The sequence below is a fragment of the Giraffa tippelskirchi genome, chromosome 5 (genome assembly GCF_054371585.1).
Source record: "Giraffa tippelskirchi isolate mGirTip1 chromosome 5, T2T-mGirTip1v1.2.pri, whole genome shotgun sequence".
Classification (NCBI taxonomy): Eukaryota; Metazoa; Chordata; class Mammalia; order Artiodactyla; family Giraffidae; genus Giraffa; species Giraffa tippelskirchi.
The window spans coordinates 32,159,792-32,184,257 of NC_137279.1; the positions used below are offsets into that span (position 1 = coordinate 32,159,792).

General features: G+C 51.6%; 1 protein-coding gene across 9 annotated transcripts in view; it reads left to right on the forward strand.

The window, feature by feature from the left end:
• Positions 1-24,466, forward strand: part of KCNAB2 (potassium voltage-gated channel subfamily A regulatory beta subunit 2) — a 95,065-nt gene that overhangs the window by 46,145 nt on the left and 24,454 nt on the right. For 5 of the 9 annotated variants that reach the window (XM_081490319.1, XM_081490317.1, XM_081490322.1 and 2 more), the window contains 2 exons: positions 18,417-18,460; positions 19,285-19,322. In XM_081490319.1, coding sequence (XP_081346445.1) covers positions 18,417-18,460; positions 19,285-19,322 — 82 coding nt within the window. Of the gene's footprint in view, positions 1-1,824; positions 2,063-13,270; positions 13,483-18,416; positions 18,461-19,284; positions 19,323-24,466 lie in introns of those variants that run through there. The other 4 variants (XM_081490316.1, XM_081490321.1, XM_081490315.1 and 1 more) reach the window with 3 other exon arrangements.

A 24,466-nucleotide genomic window follows, 5' to 3' on the forward strand; every position in this document is an offset into this window, starting at 1 on the left:
AGGTGCCATTTCCTGGGCCACCCCCCCACCCCGAGCCTGGCCCCTCTGTTGCCAGCAATGTGATTCTCCGGATAAGTGGGGATTTTTGTGTTGGGGTGTGCCTGCCTGCAGAAGCACCCATCAGAGACCTTAGTCTAAACTCTGTGGGAATCCAGGGATTCCGGGCCTTGCAGCCCCCTCCCCGTGGATCTGAACCATGGTGATGCAAGTCCTGGCCAGGAGAAGGCAGCCTGCAGAGAGCTTGGCCTGATCAGGGGCCAGCCCAGCCCCTCCCTGTCAGCAAGGCCAGGGAAATGCCCAGTTACACAGAGCACAGAGCACGCGTGCACAGCAGTGAAAGTGGACAGAAGAGTCCCTTCCTTCTTGGCCCTGACTCTCAGGGGGATCAGCTCAACAAACAAGGTGATAGAAATACCTGTGGTCTGCCAGGTGATGACACCTGCCGTGGAGAAAGGAGCATGTGAAGTGTCAGGTGGGGATGGGGAACTCACATGAGGAAGGACCAGCTCAGGCAACTCCAACACCATCTCCACCCTCAGGGACTCTGCAGCTGCCTCAGCCCCCAGCCCTTCCCAGGATAACAGAGCTTGTTCTCCCTTGGGGCACAGATGGGGACAGAGCTGGTCCCTCCACCTCCCGGGCTGGCCCAGCAGACCCAGCTGAAAAGATGAATCTCACCTGACTCAGTGATGGTGACAATACTGGGGCCATCGTGCAGGCATCCAGGCCAGGGTGGAGGTCCGTGGTCAGGTGTTGGGGGGAGAAGGGAGTCCCTGGACTGTAGCACAGCCCCTGCCCCCTGTGACCCTGTAGGATGTTAACACACAGCCATGCTGCAGCCCTTCACTGACCCGTTCACATGTGTGTGTGCATTGACACAGGGCGGCATTCCGTGCACACACATGTTCCCCTCGCCCTGCCTTTCTTGACTCTGCCTCCTAGGGCTCATTGCCTCTCAGTTCATGCAGAGACACCTCACTCCTGAAGGCCGCACAGATTTCCATTCTATGGATGGACCATCATGTATATAGCCAGTTTCCCTATTGATGGACACTTATGTTTTTAGTTTCTGAGTATAATCATCCCTTCAGGTGATGATTTAGCAATGGGTTTTAATATTAAAGCTTTGCAATTTCCCAACCTTTTCCCTCCCCCTGCCACCGCCTCACTCCCTCCTTAAATGCATCCTCACAGTGTTTTCTGTTGCAATTCTGTTGACATAATTCATTTGCGCATGGAGCCCAAAGAACTGTGCTGGTGCAATGACGCTTTCTACAAGCAGAGAATGTGCGTGTGGATACCGTTGCCTTCACCAGTCTGTGAACAAGTAGGGCCTTCCCCGGGGGTGCGACACCCCCAGCAAAATCACACGAGAGTTTGCTTCAGCGACAGGTGTGCTTACGCTGCTTCCAGGTCAGCCCTGTAGCTGGTTTTACCCTGGGAACAACTCCTGGGGGCGCCGTGAAGTCCTCCGCTCTGGGGGCGGGGCTCTCTGCATGCTCCTGCCCTGTTCTCATCTGGAGCGCTCTTTTGACATCGCCCACCTGGAACACAGCTTCGACCGGGCTTGTCTCGTGGGTGCAGAGGACAGAGGGGGTGGCTCAGCCAGAGTTCCCCGCCAGCGCAGCTTTGAGGACCAAGAACCTCATGTCAAGAGGTGCTTACATCCCAGGGCCCAGGACCTCTGGGTGGCCACTCTAGCTGGAGGATGTGTCTCTGCCACCGCCCCTGCCCCTGGGGCCAGCGTCCAGCCCGGGGAACCGGGGTCGGCGGGAGGCTCTCTAACCCATCACCACTGGGCATTTCCCATCCGGACAGCGGCGGTTCCCGGGCCGGGTGGGACCATGTTGTCCATGACGTACAGCGAGAGCCTGAGGAGCGTGAGCAGCAGGTGTCACTCGGACTGGGCCCTGCACCCCGTCCGCCAGACCGACACGCTGGAGCTGCAGCGGCTGCGGGAGGTACGGGCGGCCGCCCAGGCCAGGAACATGGAGAGCTTCCTGCGCATGCACGGCCTCTCCCTAGACGGCTGCACCGCCCAGCGCACTGGCATGAAGTACCGGTAAGGGGCGGGGCGGGGCGCTGGGCGGGGGCAGGAGGTCCCCTGGCCGAGGCGAGGGCAGCGGTGAGAGGGATGCAGCCCAGGAAATGGGGTAACCACTTTGTTGTCAACCAGGGTAAATTCTTGGGGTTTAAGAATGCTGACCATAGGACTTCCCTTGGCGGTTCAGTGGTTAGGTCTCCAAGCTTCCACTACAGGGGTCATGGGTTTGACCCCTGGTCAGGGAACTGAAACCCCACGTGCTGCGTGGCGAGGCCAAAAGCAGAATGCTGACTGTGTTGGAATGTGTAACAAAGGAAAAACAAGGGTCTGCATGGTCCTCTCCTCCAGAGATAGCATTGCGACGTTTGGTGTCTCCTCCATGGGGTGACGGTGGTTTTTTGAAAAAACTTTGCCCCGGAGTACACTTACTATGTCATCTGTCTTCTTGCGATCTCACTGGGATGTATTAATTATTACAGGCTGACTACCATGAATTGTTCCCCAAGTGGCTCAGTAGTAAAGAATCCACCAGCCCATGCAAGAGTCACAGGAGATGCGGGTTTGATCCCCAGGTCAGGAAGATCCCCTGGAGGAGGGAATGACACCCTGCTCCAGTATTCTTGCCTGGAGAATCCCATGGACAGAGGAGCCTGGCGGGCTACAGTCCGTGGGGTCGCAAAAAGTCAGACACGATTTAGCAACTGAGAATGAGCAGGAAACACTAATTAGGGGAAAGTCCTCGATTCTCATCTCTACCCACAAATCCATGGCAGCACCAGACCGTGCGAGGCCCTAGGGACCAAGATGTGCTTGGGTTGGGCTGTCCTTTCCATGAGAAGTGGTTTTCAACAGGTGGCCTCTGAACTGGTTGCTGCTACTATGCTTAAAGCTGTGATTAGAAAAGGCTGTGGTTTAGGTGTCCCTGGTTCTCGGATGATGGGCTTGTCAGGCTCAATTCCACTGGAACCTCAGAAGGACACTCTGTTTAGCTCGCTTGTCATTGGAATCAGCACCTGTGACAGTGCATTGACCTGCCCCCTTTCTCCTCTGAAAGCCTCGGAAAGTGGCCAGAGAGCCCCAGAGCTGGCAGCTGAGTCTATAAATGACAAATATTCAGCTTTATTCCTGTGCCTTCCAGGACAAGCCCTGGCCAGAGCTAGTCACCCAGAAGAAGCCCCCTCCCCTCTCTTCTGCTCAGTATGTGTTCAGTTGCCAGATTTAGCAAATAAAAATACAGAGCACCCAGTTAAATCTGAATTTCAAACAAATAACAAGTTTATGCCATAATCGGGACATACTTATACCAGAAGTTATTTGTTGATTATCTCAAGTCCAGATTTAGGTGGGTGTCCTATATTTGATTTGGTTTCCACCTACCACAGGCCCCAGGGGTTATCTGACTGTTCTCTGGAGAGTGGAACAGAGACCAGCCCTGTTGCTGAAACGTTTTATTCTGCGGACAGTGTTTGGGTCTTCAGGGGTCACTGCATGAGCACGTGGTTGTCATTTAAAGATATAAAGCACTTCTGCCCTGGGTCCATTAGATGGCAGAATTCTTAAGGCTTTGCATTCTAAAAATCCAGATGTAAAAGAAGGACAAAGGGTCTGCGAGACTGGCCCTAAGGACCTCCTGATTCTGTTGGAGATTTCTCAAGAGGGAGGTGAAGGTCTGAATTTTCTTCTTCTTTTTTTTTGGGGGGGGGGTTGCTATCCATTGATGTTCTTGCTGTTCAGTCACTAAGTCATGTCCAACTCTGCAACCCTATGGACTGTATCACACCAGGCTCCTCTGTCCACGGGATTCTCCAGGCAAGAATACTGGAGTGGGTTGCCATTTCCTTCTCCAGGGGATCTTCCCGACCCAGGGATCAAACCTTTGTTTCCTGCATTGGCAGGGGGATTCTTTGCAACTGGGCCACCTGGGAAGCCCAAGTCATCGATTGTTGCTGTTCGGCTGTTCGTTGTTCAGTTGCTAAGTCGTGTCTGACTCTTTGTGACCCCATGGACTGCAGCACGCCAGGCCTCCGTATCCCTCACTATCTCCCTGAGTCTGCCCAAGTTCATGTCATTGAATCAGTGATGCCTTCCAACCATCTCATCCTCTGTCATCCTTTTCTCCTTCTACCCTCAATCTTTCTTTCCCAGCATTAGGGTCTTTTCCAGTGAGTCAGATCTTCACATCAGGTGGCCAAATTATTGTAATTTCAGCACCCTTTAATTAATTCAGAAATATTTATTGAGGACCTACTTGACTCCAGGCAACAGGCTTGCAGACGTTGCCTAAACAGGACAGACAGGGTCCCTCCCACCCTCTTGGATGTTCCATCATGGTGGGGCAGGGGGTGGCAGAAAAAAAGCAGGTAAATACCTAAGAGAGTCAGGAAGCCAGGGACAGCTGAGACCCCAACCATCTGAAAGGAGGACCACTGGAAGAGATGGGAAGAACCTTCCAGTTCAAGGGGACAGGGGAACATTTGAGGAGAGACGGCCTGGGTCAGAGTGAGGAAGAAAAGAGCAGTAGTGGGGAGGCCAAGGGAAGAGGCCAGGGGATTGTCCTTTTCCTGGGAGACCCCAGCTCCCTCAAGTATAGATACCATTTGTGATAGAGGGTGCCCTGGGGTGAATTATGTCCCTCCAAATTACATCCACCCAGATTCCTAGAGGCTACTTGGAAATAGGGTCTGTACAGATGTAATTAGATGAGCTTACACTGGAGTCGGGTGGGCCCTAAATCCAATGCCTGTTGTCCTAATAAGAGGCCCAATGAAGGTGCATAGGGAAGAGTCTTTGTAATGGCAGAGGCAGAAATTAGAGTGATGTGGCCACAAGCCAAGGACTGTGGTTACCAGAAGCTGGCCAAGGCCAGGACAGACCCTCCCCTGGAGCCTACAGAGAGAGCCCTGCCCTTCCCACACCCAGATTTCAGCCTTCCGGCCCCCATTGATGTGAGAGAACCAAGTTCCATTGCTCAAAGCCCCCCAGTTCAATGAACTCTCTTGCAACAGCCCTAGGACCCAAAAATAGCTTGGGGTTGTGGATACTGGGAGAAATGTCCTATTTGCCTGACACTCCAAGGAAAAGGTCTATGTCACATCTGAAGCTTGATGGACTAACCGTGGGGCTGAAACACCTTGGGAACCTTGCTTCCCAAGCAGCAGGTTGACAAGAAAACCACTTGAGCCTTTAGCATCTGATGGTCCAGAGGTGGTTGCACTGTGGGGCCCTTTCTTCATCTGGTGGATTTCATCTGGCTGCATCCAGAAATTTCAGTTAACTGGGAAGAGAGCCTCCAGAACCACGGCCACCAGTTATGAAAGAGCCCAGATAAATGCCCTTCCAAGGTTAGTGTTCCTGGCAGCAGCTGGGCAGGGACTCCGTTAAACCTGGTCTTAAATATTAATATAAAAAAGATAATGCCTCCAGATAAGTGCTGCCTGGTGGAGCAAGGCAAACACCATGCCCCCAGCCCAACACATTATCAGTTGAACCGAGCCTGCAGCTGGGAAAAGATTTCTTGTTAACTTCACCCATTTTTTAAAAAACTGTCCTCAACTCTTGCTGTTTAAAAAAAAAAAAAGGCACTGAATTTTAAAATCTCCACATTCCCTGTGTCAGCTCCCCCTTCCCACGTCCACCTGGCTGCAGTGATGGAGGGTCCGGATGTGTGGCCTGAGACAGGGCAGTAGCTGTGGCCACGGGCCCACATGGTGCCATGTGGACACTGGACCTGGTTCAAGGATGCTCCTCTTCTGCCACACAGAGCCATGGGAAGGAACCCAGACTCCCTCCTGGGCCCCGCACAGTGCACGCTGCCTCTGATTTTGGCCTGTACTCCTCTTCCTCCTGCTCAGAGCGTGCCTGCCTTTCATCTGTATCTCAGAGGAGTTCACTGCATCCCATGGCCCTTGCACATCCTCAGTGTCCCCCAGAGGGTGCGTCCTCCAGGTTTTCACAGGGCTGGCTCCCTCCTATCAGCGCAACTTTGGCCTCAAAGAGACTTTCCCCACCACCTGGTCCAAACAGATGCCCAGTGAGTCACCCTCAAGCCCACTATCCTCTTACCTTGTTTTTGCGCATCTGCATCCCGCTGACAGCATGACCTTTGTCTGTTCTCAGCACCTAGAGCAGTCCAAACCTCTGTAAGTACTGGCTGGATGGTGTTTCCTGGTCTTGGTCTTAACCCACTTTCCAGAACATTGTCTTTCTGGAAATGTCTCTTTCCTGCTGCTTCCTCGGCAGCAGGACTGGAAGCGGCATCTGAGACTCTGATGTGGCCCAGAGGGCAGGGAGCCCTGGGCAACGAGCCTTGGCCGTGGAGCTTCTGGCACGGTGCAGGGTCCTGCCTGCCTGCAATTTTTGACTCTAGAGTGTGGCCTCTTACCACTAGCCTCTTACAGGAATCACAGACAGTATTTGGTTTGTGATCAAGCTCATCAAACAGACTTGCTCACTTATTCACAGGAGGTCACTTCAGGCTGGGCCAGTCAGGGAAGACTTCCTTGAAAAATCTGGGAAGCCAGGTGTGTCTTAAAGGATGGGTAGGAAGAAGGAAGTGGGGCAGGAGGAAAGACGGGTGAGGGTTGGTGAGCGGATCAGCCTGGGGTGATGGGTGGGGCAGGTCTACCTTGAGCCGGTTCTCTACCAGTGTTCTGGGGTTACCCTAACACAGCACACACGCAGAAGCTCAGAACGGCAGCTTTTTATTCTCTCACGATCTGGAGCCAAGAAGTGCAACAGCCAGGGGTCAGCAGGGCCACATTCCCTCTGAAGGCTCCTGGGAAAGATCCAACCTTGGCTTTTTAAATAATTTTAATTGGAGAATAGTTGCTTCACACTGTTGTGTTAGTTTCAGGTTTACAGCAAAGTGCATCAGTTATACACAGGCACATATCCAGTCTCTTTTAGATTCTTTTCCCATATAGGTCATTACAGAGTACTGAGTAGGTTCTCTATGTTGTATAATAGGTCCTTATTAATAACCTATTTTTGTATATAGTGGTATGTATATGTCGATCTCCATCTCCCAGTTGGGAGTGGAAACACTGGCAGATTTTATTTTCTCAAAATCACTGCGAATGGTGACTGCAGCCATGAAATTAAAAGACATTTGCTCCTTGGAAGAAAAGCTGTGACAAACATAGACAGCATATTAAAAAGCAGAGACATTACTTTGCCAACAAAAGTCCATATAATCAAAGCTATGGTTTTTCCAGTAGTCATGTGTGGATGTGAGAGTTGGACCATAAAGAAAGCTGAGCGCTGAAGAATTGATGTGATGCTTTCGAATTGTGATGCTGGAGAAGACTCTTGAAAGTCCCCTAGACTGCAAGGAGATCAAACCAGTCAATCCTAAATGAAGTCAACCCTGAATATTCATTGGAAGGACTGACGCTGAAGCCAAAGCTCCAATACTTTGGCCACCTGATGGGAAGAGCCAACTCATTGGAAAAGGCCCTGATTCTGGGAAAGATTGCAGTAGGAGGAGAAGGGGGCGACAAAGGATGAAATGGTTGGATGATGTCACTGACTCAATGGACATGAGTTTGAGCAAACTCTGGGAGATAGTGAAGGACAGGGAAGCCTGGTGTGCTGCAGTCCATGGGGTCACTTAGAGTCGGACACGACTTAGCGACTGAACAACAATAGCCCTTCCCCTTTGGCAACCATAAGCTTGCTTTCTGTAATATGTCTGTGCTTCCTTGACTTTCTTTGTCTATAGACACATCACTCCAATCTCTGCCTCTGTCTTCTCATGGCTATTTTCCCTCTGTGTATCTCTGTCAGTCTCCAAATCCTCCTCTCCTTATAAATACAGCAATCATTGAATTTAGGGCTCACCCCAATCACCTCCTCTTTACGTGATGACATCTACAAAGATCCTTTTTCTGAAGATGGTCACATTCATGGGTGCTAGGAGTTAGGATATGGACACATCCCTTTGAGGGACATGTTTCAACCCACACCGGGTCACCAGAGCTGACTCAACTCCCAAGCCTGCAGGAATGTCCCTGAGTGTCCTGGGGGGGGAACCCAGCTGTGCACAAGTCGTGTGGTCTCCCCAGGTCTCAGTGTCCCCATCTGGAAAGCAGAGACTATAGTCACTTCCTCATAGAATTGTCCTGAGGACTAAATAAGGTAGTGATGGAAACCAAAGCTCCAGGCTTGGCTCCTGGTGAGAGAGAAACCTCTTGGAATATCATGGGTGCCAACAGAAGCACTTGGAGAAGCAGCTCATGTTCTGTGTGGCCATCAAGCAGATGGGAAGGAAGAGAGGGAGGGAGAGAGGTGGTGAGATGAGCCAGTCACTCTGGAAGAGCTGCCGTGCCACGATCCAGGGGTCTCCCCAGCCCCCTGGGCAGGTTGGGGGTGGATTCCAGGCACCACGCCAGAAGCTCCTGTTGCGAGAAGTTCTCTTTAGTGGCATTCTGTGGACACGGCAGGGCTTTTACTCGGGGTGGCTGCCCCTCTGATTCATCACGGCAGGAACCAGTTGCTTTGTTTTAACAACAGCAGGTACTAGAGAGGCAGAAAAAGAACCCCAAATCTGCTGTGGCTCAAAATTATCCACACTCGATGTTTCTGCACCAAGCCCTTGTCTGGGACTCACTTCTCCACCAAAACACGTTTGAAAGGAGAGACCCTTTAGGGTGACATTTAATTGTGGCAAGTTCAGGTTGAGGTCTTATGCTTTCGGTTTTCCACTCTTGTCTTTTCTTGTGATTTTCTAAGTACATTAAGAGTTTATGACCCCTGTCTGAGGCACGTGGGAAGTTCCAGCTGTGCAAACCCACCTGCCCAACTCCTCCGCTCAGCAGTTCTCTGTTGGACCTGCCGTGTTTGTCCTGGGTTCCCCAGGGCGGGTTCTGAGGTCAGACGTCCATTCCCACCATCCCCACAATGTGTTACAGAGAGATGAGTGGGGACTGGGGACTTTACACTGGGCCGGGTGTCCCACCGTCCCCACAACACACGACAGAGGGTTGAGCGGAGACTGGGGACTCTGCACCGGGCCAGGTGCAAGAGTCCTGGGAGAGTGCCTCCTGTGTGGCCCCCAGGCCTCTGGTATCACTGGGGGGGGCTGAGGTCTCAACACCCAGAGGAAGGAAGGTTTATTGGTGCTTGAGAAGCGGGGGAAGACTGCTTCACACGGCATGTACTATCTCAGCTGATGCCAGGGGATGACAGGGAGTTCAAAGGCAGGGAAACAGGAAGGGCACTCCCATAGGGACCAGCAAGAGTGAAGGCCCAGAGTCTTTTGAAAGCGTTGACATTTTTTTTTCAGTAATAGTATACCCATTCACATACCATATACCCATTTTTTGTTCTGTCACTCATTCAAGTCCAATTCTTACAATTTAATGGTTTTAGTATATTCATATAATTGTGCAAAAATCACCAATTTTAGAACATTTTTGTCACCCCCATAAGGAAATCCCATACCCACATTAGCTATCATTCCCTGATTCTCCACTCCCCCCACCCCCTAGAGTCACTAATCTGCTTTCTGTCTCTATGGATTTGCCTATTCTGAACGTTTTTTTTTTTTAATTTGATTTATTTTGGCTGCACTGGGTCTTCATTGCTTTGTGCGGGCTCTCTCTAGTTGTGATGAGTGGGGGCTACCCTCTAGTTATGGAGCACGGTTTTCTCACTGCAGTGGCTTCTCTTGTGGCCAAGCGGAGCACGGGCTCTAGGCACACGGGACTGTTTCAGCAGTTGCAATGTGCAGGCTCAGTAGCTGTGGCATACAGGCCTAGCTGCTCTGAGGCAGGTGGGATCTTCCTGGACCAGGGATCAAACTCGTATCCCCTGCATTGATGAGCAGATTCCCAACCACGGCACCACCAGGGAAGTCCCCTGAACATTTCATATGAATGGAATCATACAGTACGTGGCCTTAAAGAACCCGCCTGCCAATGCAGGAGACCTAAGAGACACAGGTTTGATCCATGGGTCGGGAAGATCCCTTGGAGGAGGAAATTGCAACCCACTCCAGTATTCCTGCCTGGAGAATGCCATGGACAGGGGAGCCTGGTGGGCTACTCTCCATAGGGTCTCAAAGAGTCAGACACGACTGAAGCGACTTAGCATGCACATGACTCGTTCCTTTCTCTTAGCATGATGTTTTCCAGGATCATCCATGTTGGGATGTGTGGCAGTACTTCATCCTTTGTATGACTGAATAACATTCTACTGTGTGGGTATAGACTACAGTTTGTTTATTCATTCATTATTTTATCTGTTGTTAGACATTTGGATTGCTACAACTTTGGGGCTGTGATGAGTAATACTGCTGTGGACATTTGTGTTCAAGTTTTGGTGGGGGCACTATGTTTTCAGTTCTCTGGGCACATACCTAGAAGTGGAATTGCTGGATTGGGAGGTGAGATGGGTGACCTTTCACACACTGTGGTGACTAAGTCTTTGTGAATCTCACTTAAAGCTCAGAGCACACCATCTGGTTAAGAGCAACCCTGAGGAATCCATAGTGAGATGCTGTCCCTTGTGGGATCCATAGTGAGATGCCATCTCTTGTGGGATCCAACAATTTGCCAGTGCGCAGAGAACCGAGTGAGGTGGAATGAAGTAGGGGATCTCCACACCCTCCAGGCCAGTGCATAGCACCGCTCAAATCTCTTGATAAAAACACAGCTTCCCAGGACTGCCCTGGCGGTCCAGTGGTCAAGACTTCACCTTCCAATGCAAGGGATGCAGGTTCAATCCCTGGTTGGGGAGCTAAGATCCCACATGCCTGGGAGCCAAGAAACCAAAACATAAAAAGGAAGCAATATTGTAACAAATTCAATTAAGACTTTAAAAATGGTCCACATCAGAAAAAGATATGCATTTTCCCAGGCCCAGCCCCAGAGCTGCTGATTCCATAGGTGTGGTTGGGGCCCAGCAATCTGCATTTGTAACAAGCTCCTCTAGCATCCTGTTAAGGTGTTGAGCATCCCTGCTGTGGACTATAAGCTCCATGAGCCTGGGGAGGGGCCAGAGGCAGGGCCTTTGCCACCTGCAGCCTCTTCAGCAGGTGTGTGGGCTTCTTGAGGGCCAGGATCTATTGTCTTCAAGTGCAGGGCCCAGTTGGTGGAGGGCCCAGCTGGTAGAGGGGCCAGCACTGCAGCCTGCCCTGCCTCCTTCCCATCCCCCATCCCCCAAGGGGCTCAGGGACCCATGCCTGGCAGGTGGAACTTTCACAGGCAGATGGAAGAGGAAGGCAGCACTGACCTGTGGATTCTGAGGGGCCCCTATTGGCCTCCACAGGTGGCGTCTGTGACCTGCCGGGTCCCTCTTGGCAAAGGTACCAGCTCTGCCCTCCCTTTGTCCCCAGGACCAGGTCCCACCCTGGGGAGAGGTTCCTGCTGCCGAGTCAGGCCATGGGGAGGACAGACAGGGTGCATTTACTGGTGGGGTTGGGGAGAGTCTCTCACAAGAGCCTCTCCTGACTCCACGTCCAGAAAGCCCTTCCTCTCTGCTGAGGGATAGTGGGAGTGCTTCCTGAGGACCAGACCCCAGTGTGAGCGCTTTTGTGATCTGAATGCCTTGGTGACCTGAGCTGGACACAAGATCACTGAGGCTTGGAGAGGGAGTCACTTGTCCCTGGCTGCCCAGCTCGGGAGCAGGGAGGCTAGGACTGGATGGAGCAAGGTTTTATTATTAACTTCTCAAAAAGGCAGGGCCAGATCTGAGAGCAAATTCAGCCACCATCCTCTGTGAACATCTCAGGGTGGCTTCTTCTCTGAGTCCTGTCAGAGCACAGAATAGATAGCCAGCAGGCATGCAATGTTCCTGCAGAGCCAGGTCCTGAGAGACAGAGTGGTCCTTGGGTCAGCCACCTCATTATGTCAGTGGAAGTCCAGAAGCTCAGAGACAGCAGGACACTCACCTGGGATCACACAGCAAATTAGCAGCAGAGCCTGACCACCTGCCTCCCATCCACCCTCTCCTTCTCAGTCACAGGGCAGGAAGGGACCCAAACGGCAGCTACGGCAAGGGCTACCCTGCAGGGTGAGAGTGGCATGCTTGGGGTCAGAGAGCAAAGCCAGCCCTTCCTGCCAATGGGGGCGTCTCTCTGGGTTTCAGGAAACCCTGTGAGCTTTGTTCCAGAAGAACTTGTTCCCATCTTCATCCTGATCCCCTTAGTGTGGGAAAGGAGGCTGGGGTAAAGCAGGGGATCCTCATTCACTCATTAGTTCATTCACTCATCCATTCATTCATCCATCCATTCAGTCAGTCCTTAGTTCATTCATTCATTCACTCTAAAAGTGTTTATTGAGCACCAGCTGCAAGCTAAGTACTGTGCAGAGTGCTGGAGCATCTTAAGTCTCTGAGGCTTCTTTCCTCACTTCACCTGGGTCATTACCATCCAGAAAGAGTGGCCCTCTCTCCTCCAGATCTCTGGTGATTTGACTTCTTGTGCCAAAACCTGGTGGCAGTCCTGTTTCCTGGGTGAGAACCGCCACCAGACAGAGCTGGCCAGGCCAACTGCCTGCACGCTCAGCCATCCACCCGGCTGCAGTGCCTGCCTCATCCAGTCCCGGCTGAGCGGCTATCAGCCTGGAGCACCGGTGCCGGCCTCCTGGGGATCGGCCCGGGCAGTTGGGCGGCTTGTGCATCCGCTTCATTAATAATGAATCGCCAGACACCTCCTGCACCTCCCGCGCCTCTCGCCAGTCACCTCGTTGACTTGGTGGGAGTCTCAACAGCCACAGTGCACAGAGCCAGGCTCCCTCTGAGAGACCCGGGGAAGCCTAGAGAAGCAGCTGCTCCCAGAACCGCCAGGCTGCCACTCTGATGGGAGGCACCCTCCCTCCCCATCCTGCTGTCAGAGGATGGCAGTGTCGCTCATTGGTCGTGAGTTACTGGCAGCCCAGCCCTGCCGGACACAGCTGGGCTGGGGGCTCGGGCAGGCAGAGCCAGACCAGGGTGGGGCAGAGGACGGACCCGCAGAGAAGGGAGAGAAAATGGCATTGCCACCCACCCCTGGATTTCTGAGCTCTATCTGATCAGATCTTTTCTAGCACATTTCTGGAAATTTGACTCCCTTCTGTCTGAGACCGCACGGGCTTTTTCTACATCGTTGCCTTTGGAAATCTTCACTCTTGGCAGCTCCTTCAGCTTCTGGGATAAAGTCTTGTCCCAGGAGGAGCGGGGCTTCCAGGGGCAGATGACCTTGGAGCCTGGAAGGAGGGGGGACGTGATCAGGAGCTGAGTGCCGGCAACATGCAGGTGTCCTTCGTATGCTCAGAGCATGGACTCAAGGGCCGGGGCCCCGAGGAGCGGCTGGGCCGGCCAGCGGCCAGCAGCCCCAGCCTGGGCACCCGAGGCCGCTTCCGTGCAGTGGCCATGGTGGCCCGGAGCCTGGGACAGCTGTCGGTGCAGAGCCTCCCGAGCACAGGCAACGCCAGCATGAAGCAGCCCGGGATGAAGTATAGGTATGCAGTGCACAGGGCTGTGCGGGGCAGGGGTGCCCTCCCCACAGTGTCTGGGGGGGCTTGGCAGATGAGGGGGGGAGAAATAAAATCGAGGTCAGGGTCAGGCCCTAGTTTCCTCCCGATCATTGGTGGTGGGGGATGACGATGGCTTTTCTCTCTTTCTGCCTGTTTGTTTCCCTTCCTGGGGGCGGGGGTTGGTGGTTGTCACTAGAGCTGAGCACCCCCATGTCGGATGCTGTGTGATACTTCCTCTTCCTGGGAGCCCCAGGGCACTGACCACAGGTGCCCTGCCCTCCCCCTGGGCACACAAGCCCCAGAAATGCCCCCTGAGTGGTCTGATGTCTTTGCAGCTAAGCCACCTTGACAAACCTCAGTTTAAGAGTCAGGGATATAGGGTGAACCGTGTGATAGAGTTAATCTTCCCCCACTCCTTGACCTGAGCCGAACCCCAGACCCAGGTTCCTCTACAGCAGAATTTAGGCTCTGCAGGGCGCAGACAGCGGCTGGAGTTCTGTGCTAAGGGCTCAGGCCTGGCTCCTGTGTGTCCCTCTGCTTGGGCCCATCCCCCCACATGCTCTGGGTGCTCTCGCCCTGACTCTGTACGTAGAGAGCATGCAAAGGGCCAGTGTCGCAGGGGGCGCCTTCCTGACATTCGTTGCATCCCCCCTTGCCCTACCCAGGGTCTTGCTCAGATGCCCAGTGGGATGCACCCAGGTGCAAAAGGAAGGCTGGGTCTGAACCCTGGACCCCTGGGTCACCCAGCTAGAGCTCTGGCCTTCCTTTAATTTTTTTATTAATTTTTATTGAAGGATAATTGCTTTACAATGCTATATTAGTTTCTTCTGTTTACAGCAAAGTGAATCAAGTTTATATATACATATATCCCCTCCTTTTTGGATTTCCTTCCCATTTAGGTCACCACAGCACATTAAATAGAATTCTCTGTGCTATATGTTCGGTTCTCATTAGTTATCTATTTTATACATAGTATTAATAGTGTATATATGTCAATCCCAATCTCCCAGTTCCTCTACCCCCTCTTTCTCCCTTGGTACCCATATGTTTGTTCTCCACGTCTGTGTCTTTATTTCTGCTTTGCAAATAACAATGGAATATTATTCAGCCATAAAAACAAATGAAATTGGGTCATTTGTAGAGACATGGATGGACCTAGAGAGTGTCACACAGAGTGAAGTGAGTCAGGAAGACAAAAACAAACATCATGTATTAGGGCATGTGGAATCTGGCCTTTCTTACTCACGAGTTTCTCTGTACTTAGAGCCTTGAGCACTTTGAGAATGATGTTCAGGGAAAGGATAGTTCTTACCACAAACCATCTTCATGAGCCGGAAAAGCTAAGTTAGGTCCCTGGTTCCCAACTCTGCTCTCTAAGACTCAAATCACATGGGCCACCAACCTCAGAAAAAGCTGCAGAAGAATCTGGTTGTATTTGAGGAGAATGGGTTTCTAGCTGGTATTGGTTGGTACCAACTTGAAAAGTGTTGAGAGAATGGATCCTAAGAAATGAGCTGTGTGACTTAAACCTCTAGCTTAAACCTTAAACCAGTGCCCAGAAGATGGACCTCATGTGAAGGACCCATGTCATAAGTCCCAGGCCTCCTTGAGATAAATTCTGGGATAACAAGGGCTTCTGCATCTCCACCCATATCCCTCCTGCCCTGGATCCTTAGGGACATTTGACATGCTTTTATGGGTCTCTGGGGTACAGAGCTTTTGTTCCCATCCTCTCAATTCAGTAAGGACAATCCAGAGCAGAATTCCTTTCTAGAAACTCTGGTGATTTATCTTTTGTTAAGTGGGAACCAAAAATTAAGAGTAAACAGAATCTATTTTTTAGTTTAGATACATGTTACCTGTCGAGACTTCTAAGTCAATCCTAAGATCATCAAAAGAGTGAGACCATTTCTAAAAGTATGAAGGACAATGTACACAGGAAATGTGGCTATCGACACAATTTCCCTGCGAAGATCTTAAGATGCATTGAAGATTACACATCAAAGAGCCTGAATGCTTAAGATGACTGTGTGCACCTATGTGTGTACATCCATGTGTGTGTGTGTGATCTATGTGTGCAGTTATGTGTGGATCTTTGTGTGTACATCTGTGTATGTGCACCAGTGTGTGTGCATCTATGTGTGAGGATATCTGTGTGTGTGCACCTTTGTATGCTTCTGTGTTTGTGCACTTGTGTGTACATCTGTGTATGTGCATCTGTGTATGTGCACCAGTGTGTATGGATCTGTGTGTGCATTGGTATATGTGCATCTATGTGTGCATCTGTATGTGTGCACCTGTGTGTATGTGTATCTGTGTGTACTTGTGTGTATGTGTATCTGTGTGTGTGCATGCCTGTTTATGTGTGTGTGTGACACGCTGGAAGCACTGAAGGCGAGACAGGCAGCATAGGGAGGTGCTCACTGGGCCGGAGGGTTCAGAGTCTGAGACCTCAGCCCCAGCTTTCCACCCTGGGGGACCCCACCTGTCCTTACAGGTGGCAGGGCCTGGGAAGCTTGCTTTGGTGGGAAAGTGGGGAAGGTGGGCTCATTTCCCTGTAGGTGTATAGTCTCAGAGCTGAAATGGAAGTCATAACCCAAACCACCTGACATCTCGGCTGAGCATGGGGTCCCTGCCTGACAGGGTTGTTCCGTGATGACTCTCCCAGGATCACAGCCGGGGTACATGCAGGTGGGAGCTATAGGGGGCCTGATCCAGGACCACCCCCGACTGATCACCTCCTTGAGGAGCTGGCCCTTCACAGTGGCACTGAGGGTGGTGTGGCCTGTACCACCAGGGTGCCACATTCTTGCCAAAGGGCCCCTTTGGCACTGAGCAATAGAGGTGCTCAGGGTGGAGGAGGGAAGACACTAAGACCTGTGAGTAAAAAGAGGATCCAGCATTGGATCCTGAGGGTCTGGCCCCAAGGCCTGGGCTTCTCAGCCCCACGTTACACCAACAAGCACCCCCAGGACCTGTGGCCGCCGGATGCAATCTGAGGGCAAAGGTCTGGTAGCCCAGGTCCATCATAAGGAGCCTGGAGTCTGGGGGAGGGCAGGGCTGTAAACAGATAATCCCAGGCAGGGTGACAGCCGACAGGAAACCCCAGCATCCCTGTCCATCAAACCAGCTCCAAGGCCAAGTTGCTTTCCATCACCTGACCACATTTTTGTCCTGCGCCCAGATGGCTGAAGTTAAAGGCCCCGAACAGCTATTTTTAAAGGATATATAATTGCCTAGAATGTGAAATACAGTGTTTAAGGGTGCAGCCCATCCGGGGGGCAGGGGGGGTGCTGCATAATAAACACCACTGTTTTCCTCCAGAAAAGGTTAAATCCCTGAGTCCTCATTAGCCATTTTTCCAGACCACAGGAGGGACAGGAGACAAATTAATCAAGACTAACATTATCGGGGTTTAGGGATTTAGCCAACTATTTTATCACTGTGGCAACTTTTAATTAGGGGAAGAAAACCTGTAGGAAATGATTTCCCCATGTAGAAAGTTTTGAGTGGCAGCGTGTCTCCAGCCCAGGTCCACACAAGGCTGTGCTCTGTGTACTTGGGGGGCTGCCCCCACCCCCACCAAGCTGGCATATTTATAAAGCTTCCCGCCCAGAGATACCTTGTCCTTTCTCATTCCTCCTCCCAAGGCCTGGCAGCAATGGCAGAACTAATACCATCATTTTAACAGGGAAACAACTTGAGCGGGGTAATTGCAGCACGGCGTGGTGTCCTAGTTTTGCTAAATTATTCCTGTGGGCGGTGGGTGGAGCCACAGCTGCATCACCGAGCACCCTACATCCGTTGGAGGAAACTTGGAGCCCCTTCTGGTGGACAAGGGGGGTCGCCTCTCTTCGACCACAGACACAGGTGGGCTCAGCCTGCTGTCCTGTGTCCTCACCTGTCTGCTGCTAAAGCTGCCCAGCCCCTAAACAGGCTGTACATGCCGGCACTTGGTTGCACACTGATGAAGGGCAGTTGCAGGAGGACAGTCTGAGTAGAATCCAACTTTCTCCCCAGGGTGCTCTTCTGTAAAACAGAATATCAGAAAAAGGGGATTGCCTGCCACACTGAGCTTTTGGGGAATCAGTGACAGGGCCACCCTGCCCACTGCTGTCTGGCAGGCTCCAGCCCAGCCAGCCTTGGCAGGAGGGACGGGCCAGGCCGGACAGGAAGCCCAGGCTTCAGCAGGGTACTGCCACCCTCCGTGACTCGCTGAGGGCATTAATGACAGCCTGCAGCTGGTCCCCATGGACCCGGGACAGGCCCCATCTGGCAGGCGCTAAGCAGGCCTGTGGTGGGGCCCCGGGCAGCTGTGGCCACTAATCCTGACCAGGACGTGTGCCGTCAGGGGTCAGTCTGGCTCTTGCCCTCCTCCGTGGCTCTGGCTGGGGGTCAGGTCTGCTGCGGGCACGGGTGCCCCTCAGTGGAGCTCTCATCTCCCCCCATTCCTCCTGCAGAGAGACAAGGCCAGGGGCCACATGGCCCAGGGGATGTGGGACTAACTTGTCCTGTACTCCAGGAAGAGGGAAAGTGAAGATACACAAAACACAGATGTGACGCTAAAGAAATGCAAAGAGAAGCTTCTCATGAGAGAGGGGCCGCAAGGCCTGAACCAGTCTTGTTTCAGCCCACGAAACAAGACAGGGCCTATTCCATGTTTTCTCCCCACAGTGGCTTCCAGGGCCCTGCAGCGGTCACAGTGTGGCCTGTAGCAGCACCATGGCCATGCCCTGGCGTGTGGGGTGGGGGACAGATGGCCCTTTACCTCAGGGTGGGTGAGCAGCAGGCTTCTCTCCAAAGGACTCCTGGCCTTCAGAGCCTTAAACAACGTGCGTGGGGGGTTTGGGAGACTGGGCAGTGGAAATGATGGGTCCTGCCCTGAGCTGTCGAGAACTCACACCATGTTTGTCTTCCAGGAACCTGGGCAAGTCGGGCCTGCGGGTCTCCTGCCTGGGGCTCGGTGAGTGTGGGGGCCTCTTGGTGCCGTGGTGCCCATGGAAGCAGGGGCGGTGGGAAGGCTGAAGGGGTCACCTCTGGGGGTGAGGGGAGGGAGCTGCACCCCGGAGCCAGGATTGAGGGGAAGGAGAGGCTTGGTTGCCATGGCAACCAGGAGGCCATGGGGGTGGGGCCTAGGACAGGGAGTGGGGCAGAGATGCAGCCTTAGTGAACACCAGGACACTCTGCACACACAGCCCCCTGCCCGGCAGCAGAGAATCAAGGAAGCCCCCTGCCCCTGAAGCCGGCACCTTCTTTCCTTACATAATAAGGTCCCTCATGAAGAGCAGTCGGATTTTGCCCTTTTTCTCCTTTTGCCAGATGTGATCTCTGTTCCAAGAACATGCTGTCTCTCCACCTCCCAGTGCACATGTACACCCACACACACACACACATATATACACTTACACACCACCCAGCAAGTGTGAGGACATGGCTGTCAGACCAGCGCATCTTCAAAGAGACAGCCCTGGCCCTGCTGCCCACAGGGTGTCCCCAGAATAGGAGCTGCAGTGGCGAGAGCCCCAATGAACCTGTCACAGCCCAGCAGCCAGCTGCCTGCTCTGGGCACTTACTGTCCCCTTGGTTCCTTGGCCCCAAGAGGCAGAGACTTGCCCCAAAGGCCAGGTGTCCACACGTGCCCAGCACACGCTCAGGCAGAGCAGCAAGGTAGCCATGGCTGCATTCTCCCCCCACCACCCCGTCCTGCTACCCAAGGTCTAAGCACCCTGGGGAAAACTAGCATCCCTGGGGGCATTCTCTGACTTCAGCCTGTGTCTCTCCTTCTAGGAACATGGGTGACCTTCGGAGGCCAGATCACTGATGAGGTGAGTTGGGGCTTCCTCATTCCCCCAGGCCCCGAGGAGGGCCACCAGCACCCCGGGCACATGGTAAAGTCTTCCAGATGTACCAGGTGGTCTGCGCTCAGGGCGGCCTCCATGGCTCCCTCCTTCTGTTTCTCCAGGGTGCCCTGGGGGACAGCAAAAAGGGTGAGCCAGGCAGTGGTGCCAACACCTAGCAGCTGGGTGCCTTGAGGCTTCGGCAGATCCTTTAAAGTCCCAGAAACTCAGGTTTCTCATCTGCGTGACACCCGCCCCACAGTTAGGGGAATTCCAAGAGAGCTCACTTTCTGAATCATCAAGCCCTATGCCATCTATGCTGCTGCTATAGAGAATGCCCACGTGGTTTGAAACTTCAGTAAATGTCTATCAAGAGCATTTAGAATGCAGATTGTGGGACTTCCCTGGTGGTCCAGTGGCTAAGACTCCCCACTCCCAATGCAGAGGGCCTGGGTTCGATCCCTGGTCAGGAAACTAGACCCCACACGCCACAACTAAAGATCTTGCATGCTGCCACGAAGATCAAAGGTCCTGCATGCTGCAACTAAGACCCAGCACAGCCAAATTTAAAAAAATTAGAATGTAGATTTGCAAATTTGCTGCAAACTGAAGACCAAACAGATGAACGTTTGTCTGAGCTGCTAACTGCGCATGCCCCAGAACCAGCATTCGTGGGACGCACTGCCATGGGATGGACCTGCTGGGGCTTCTCTCCCCACCCTGGGATGCAACATGGCCAGTGTCTGTCCTGAAGAGGATGATGATTCTCAGGCTGGTATGCACTTCTGGGCAGGAAGTGAGTATCTTGGAAGTGAGAACGGTGGTATTTGCTCAGAGAGCTCAGAACCTCTGCACAAGATGCTGTCTTCCTTCACATCTGCCCTGCTTACTGTTGGGAAGGTTACATTTAAAAAATGAATGGGCACTCAGTCATGTCCGACTCTCTGAGACCCCATGGACTATAGCCCGCCAGTCTCCTCTGTCCATGGGATTCTCTAGGCAGGAATACTGGAGTGGGTTGCCATGCCTTCCTCCAGGGGATCTTCCCAACCCAGGGATCGAACCCATGTCTCTTGCATCTCCTGCATTGGCAGGCGGTTTTTTTACCACTGTGCCAACTGGGAAGCCCTTAAAAATATAAATTAGTTCATTTGAGACCTTTAGCTATGGTTGCTCAGTTACTTTTTGAAGGGAAAGCTTGGCTTCTGTCACCATCTAGATGCATTTCATTTGCATTCTGGTTCCTTCTGTGACTGTAGCTGTTACAGAACTGTTGATATTCGTCCCTGCTCTGATGTTCCAGGTCTGAGTTATCTCAGGGTAAAGTTGGCAGTTTTTAAGGTGCAGGCAGTTGTTTCACTTCAGCCACCGAGCACTTAGAAGGTCGGAGCCCTGGAGTCCACGTGCTTTACCCCAGATAAATTGAGTCTGATTCCCCTGCTTCCCTTTCCATGTAGAAGAATTCTGTCAAGGATGTGGCTTCATTTCCAAATGGCATTATTAGCTACACTGTGTGCGATGTCCTTGTGGGAAAGATACAGAGAAGTTGTCAGATGGTAACCATCCAATTAGGTGACTTTTTCAGCAACAGATCCATTGCAGCCAAAGAGTATTGATTAATGATCCGATGACAGCCACAGCTGGCTCCGGCCTCCCCCATGTCCCCATCAGGAACATAGTGACACGTATGAAGACATTGGAAGTCGTTTGCAAATGACACAAAGCTGGAAGTATGGTGGATACAACAGATGACAGATTCAGGGTTCTTAAAGGCCCTGGCAGGTAAAAATGATTGAACAAAAGAGCAAGCAGAATTTTTGTATTAAATCCTACAGTTAGTGTCCCAAAAAATCAATACATCAAGACTAAGGGGCCCACCTTGCAACGGTTCAGATGAAGAATGCCTGGATTTTATTCTTTAGCTGACTGCCTGGTCTGAGCTAGTGGGGTTAGTGCCACAAGGAGGCAAAGCAAAGACCATCTGGGCTGTAGAGAAACACACGTGCAGCCCCAGGCCCACTGGGCACTCCAGCTGGGTGACTCCACCTGGAACACTGTGTCCCTTACTAAATTCATGTCCAAAGGAAGGCATTCAGCATGCTGTGGAATTCAGAAACAGAGTTCTGTTTTTAGAGTTACTTCCTGTGTACAAGACACTGTGCCTAGATGCCAGGAAGACCCAGAAATGAGGAACCAGTGGATTTACTGTGGCAAAGGGGTGTTCCCTGGCTGGACTTGGAAAACATCAGTAAGTGATAGCCCCAGGGCCAAAGCTGGTCCCCAGCCTGTATTCTTTTTCTTTTTTGTTTTTCCTTTCTTCTTAAATATATGAAACATAAAATTTGCCATTTTAATCACTTTTCTTGTGGTTAAAATAAGCATAACGTAAAATGTACCATGTTAACCATTTTTGAAGTATACAGTTATATTGAAGTAAACAGGTATTAAGTACGTTAACTTTGCCGTGCAACCATCACCATGTGCTATTTCCAGCATTTTTCATCACCCCAAACATAAACTCTGTATCCAGCAAGCCAGAACCCTCCAGTCCCTGGTCACCTCTCATCCACTCTCTGCCTCTATGGATTCCACAGCCATTTTTGTAAATAAAGTTTTTTCGGCAGGCAGCCACGTCAGTTCATTTACATATTGTCTGGGGCTGCTTTCAGGCTATGAGGGCAGAGTGGAATAGTTGTCACAGAGACCATCTGGTCTGAAAAGCCTGAAATATTTACCCTCAGCCTCTTTACAGAAAAGGATTGCAGTCAGCCATCCTTTGGGGTCAGAGCAGCATCTGCAAATATCTGTGGGCTGTTGTCCCAGGGAAGGGGACTTCCATGGGTCGGGCAGGAATGCAGGAAGCACTCATTGTTAGTAAACCTCACATCACATGGCAAAGTGCCAGAGCTGCCTTGGACAGAATCAGGTTTCCAAACTCAACTTCAGTGCCCTTTCTGTGATCTCACACAGCTGCTCAGGTAGAAAATGCCCCCTCGGGCCTGTGTTCCAAGAAGCCTGGGCAATAAAAATTTAATACAAATAGTGGCTGAGAACTTTACATTTATTATGGCTCTCAATCCTCTATCAACTCGGAGAGGCGGGTGCTGTTATCCCATTCCAAAGAAGCAGAACCTCCAGACTGAGCAGGTGCCTGAGGTCACACCTGGAGAGCGATGCAAGGGGACCCCACCTGGGCTCCTTGCCTCAGAGCCAGCAGCCCCTCCCAGATCTGAGGCAGGACACTGTCCTCTGGTGGGGGTGACAGGGAGGTGGCCCACATGTCTTCCAAAGTTCCTTCTGCCTCCAGCCTCTGAGACTCTGACCTTGGAAATAACTGAAAAGTCACAAAACAGAAGCTCCTTTACACAAAACAGGATGCACCCACAGAGAGGAAGTCTTTAGAAGCCATGTTTGATGACTGACACGGAGACAGGACCATGATGAAACAGCACAGAAGACAACAGAGACAGCCATCTGTATGTCACAGTTGCAATGTTGCTGGGAAAAACCATATGATTGTTGTTCAGTCACTAAGTCATTTCTGACTCTTTCCAATCCCATGGACTGCGCACACCAAGCTCCCCTGTCCTTCACCATCTCCTAGAGTTTGCTCAAACTCATGTCCATTGAGTCAGTGATACCATCCAATCATCTCCTCCTCTGTCGCCCCCTTCTCCTCCTGCCCTCAATCTTTCCCAGCATCACGGTCTTTTCCAAGAGTCGGCTCTTCGCATCAGGTGGCCAAAGTACCAGAGCTTCAGCTTCGGCATCAGTCCTTCCAATGAATATTCAGGGTTGATTTCCTTTAAGATTGACTGGTTTAATCTCCTGCAGTCCAAGGGACTCTAAACAGTTTTCTCCAATACCACTGGAAAGCATTTACTTAGAAAAATCTGAAAAAGAAATTACACCAAAATCATAGCAGACCAAAAATCAGCCCTGAAAATTCCCAGATTCCCCCATTCTCTTTCTGTTCACAGTCACCCAGGCACTGTCCTGGGTGTAATTAGGATTGTGTTCAGATCTTTCTTTCTTCCTCTGTCAGCTCATGCTATCTGAGCACCTGCCGAGGGCCAGGTCCCTGGCCTCGGGCTGTTCTCTTTCTAGAGAGTGGGACAGATCACAGATCCTAAGCATATCCTTTTATAAAAAAAAAAAAAACAACACTGAATAATCAGAGTAATCTGGTTTTTAATTTTATTTACTTATATATTTGTTTTTGGCTATGCTGACTCTTTGTTGCTGTGCATGCAGGCTTCTCATTGCAGTGGTTTTTCTTGTTGTGTAACATGGGCTCTAGAGTGTGCAGACTTCAGTAGTTGCAGTGTGTGATCTCAGTGGTTGCAGCTCCCAGGCTGTGTAGCACAGGTTTAGGTGCTCCGCGGCATGCAGTGTCTTCCCGGATCAGGGATCGAACCCTTGTCAAGGATCGAAGCCGTGTCTCCTGCACTGGCAGTTGGATTCCTTACCACTGAGCCCCCAGGGAAACCTCATAAGCATGTCTTAGTCCCAATAAGAATACATTAAACGAATGATGAAGAATGCATTCTTTTCCTGTGGCTGCTATAAGAAATTAACCACTAACTGCGTGGTTTAGAACAATAGACATTTATTCTCTCATGGCTTTGGAGGCCAAAATCTAAAATTGGTATCACTAGGCTGAAATTAAGGTCAGCAGGGCCATGCTCCCAGTGGAGGCTTCAGGGGAGAATCCTTCCTAACTCTTGCAGTGTCCAGGGGCTGCGGGCAGTCCTCAGCTTGTGGCCACACCACCCCAGCCTCTGCCTCTGTGGTCACATCCTCTTCTCCTGTCTGTGTCAAATCTCCTACAACCTCCCTCTTATAAGGACACCTGTGGTGGCATTTAGGACCCACTTAGCTCATTCAGGTGCTTCCCAGGTAGTGCAGTGGTAAAGAATCCACCTGCCAATGCAGGAGATGCAGGAGACTTGAGTTCAGTCGCTGGGTTGGGAAGATTCCCTGGAGAAGGAAGGAAGGAGACTCCCATGGACAGAGGAGCCTGGTGGTCTACAGTCCATGGGGTCGCCAAGAGTCAGACACAACTGAGCGACTAAGCAGGCATAGCTCATTCAGGAGAATCTCCCTTAATTTAACCACATCTGTAAATGTAA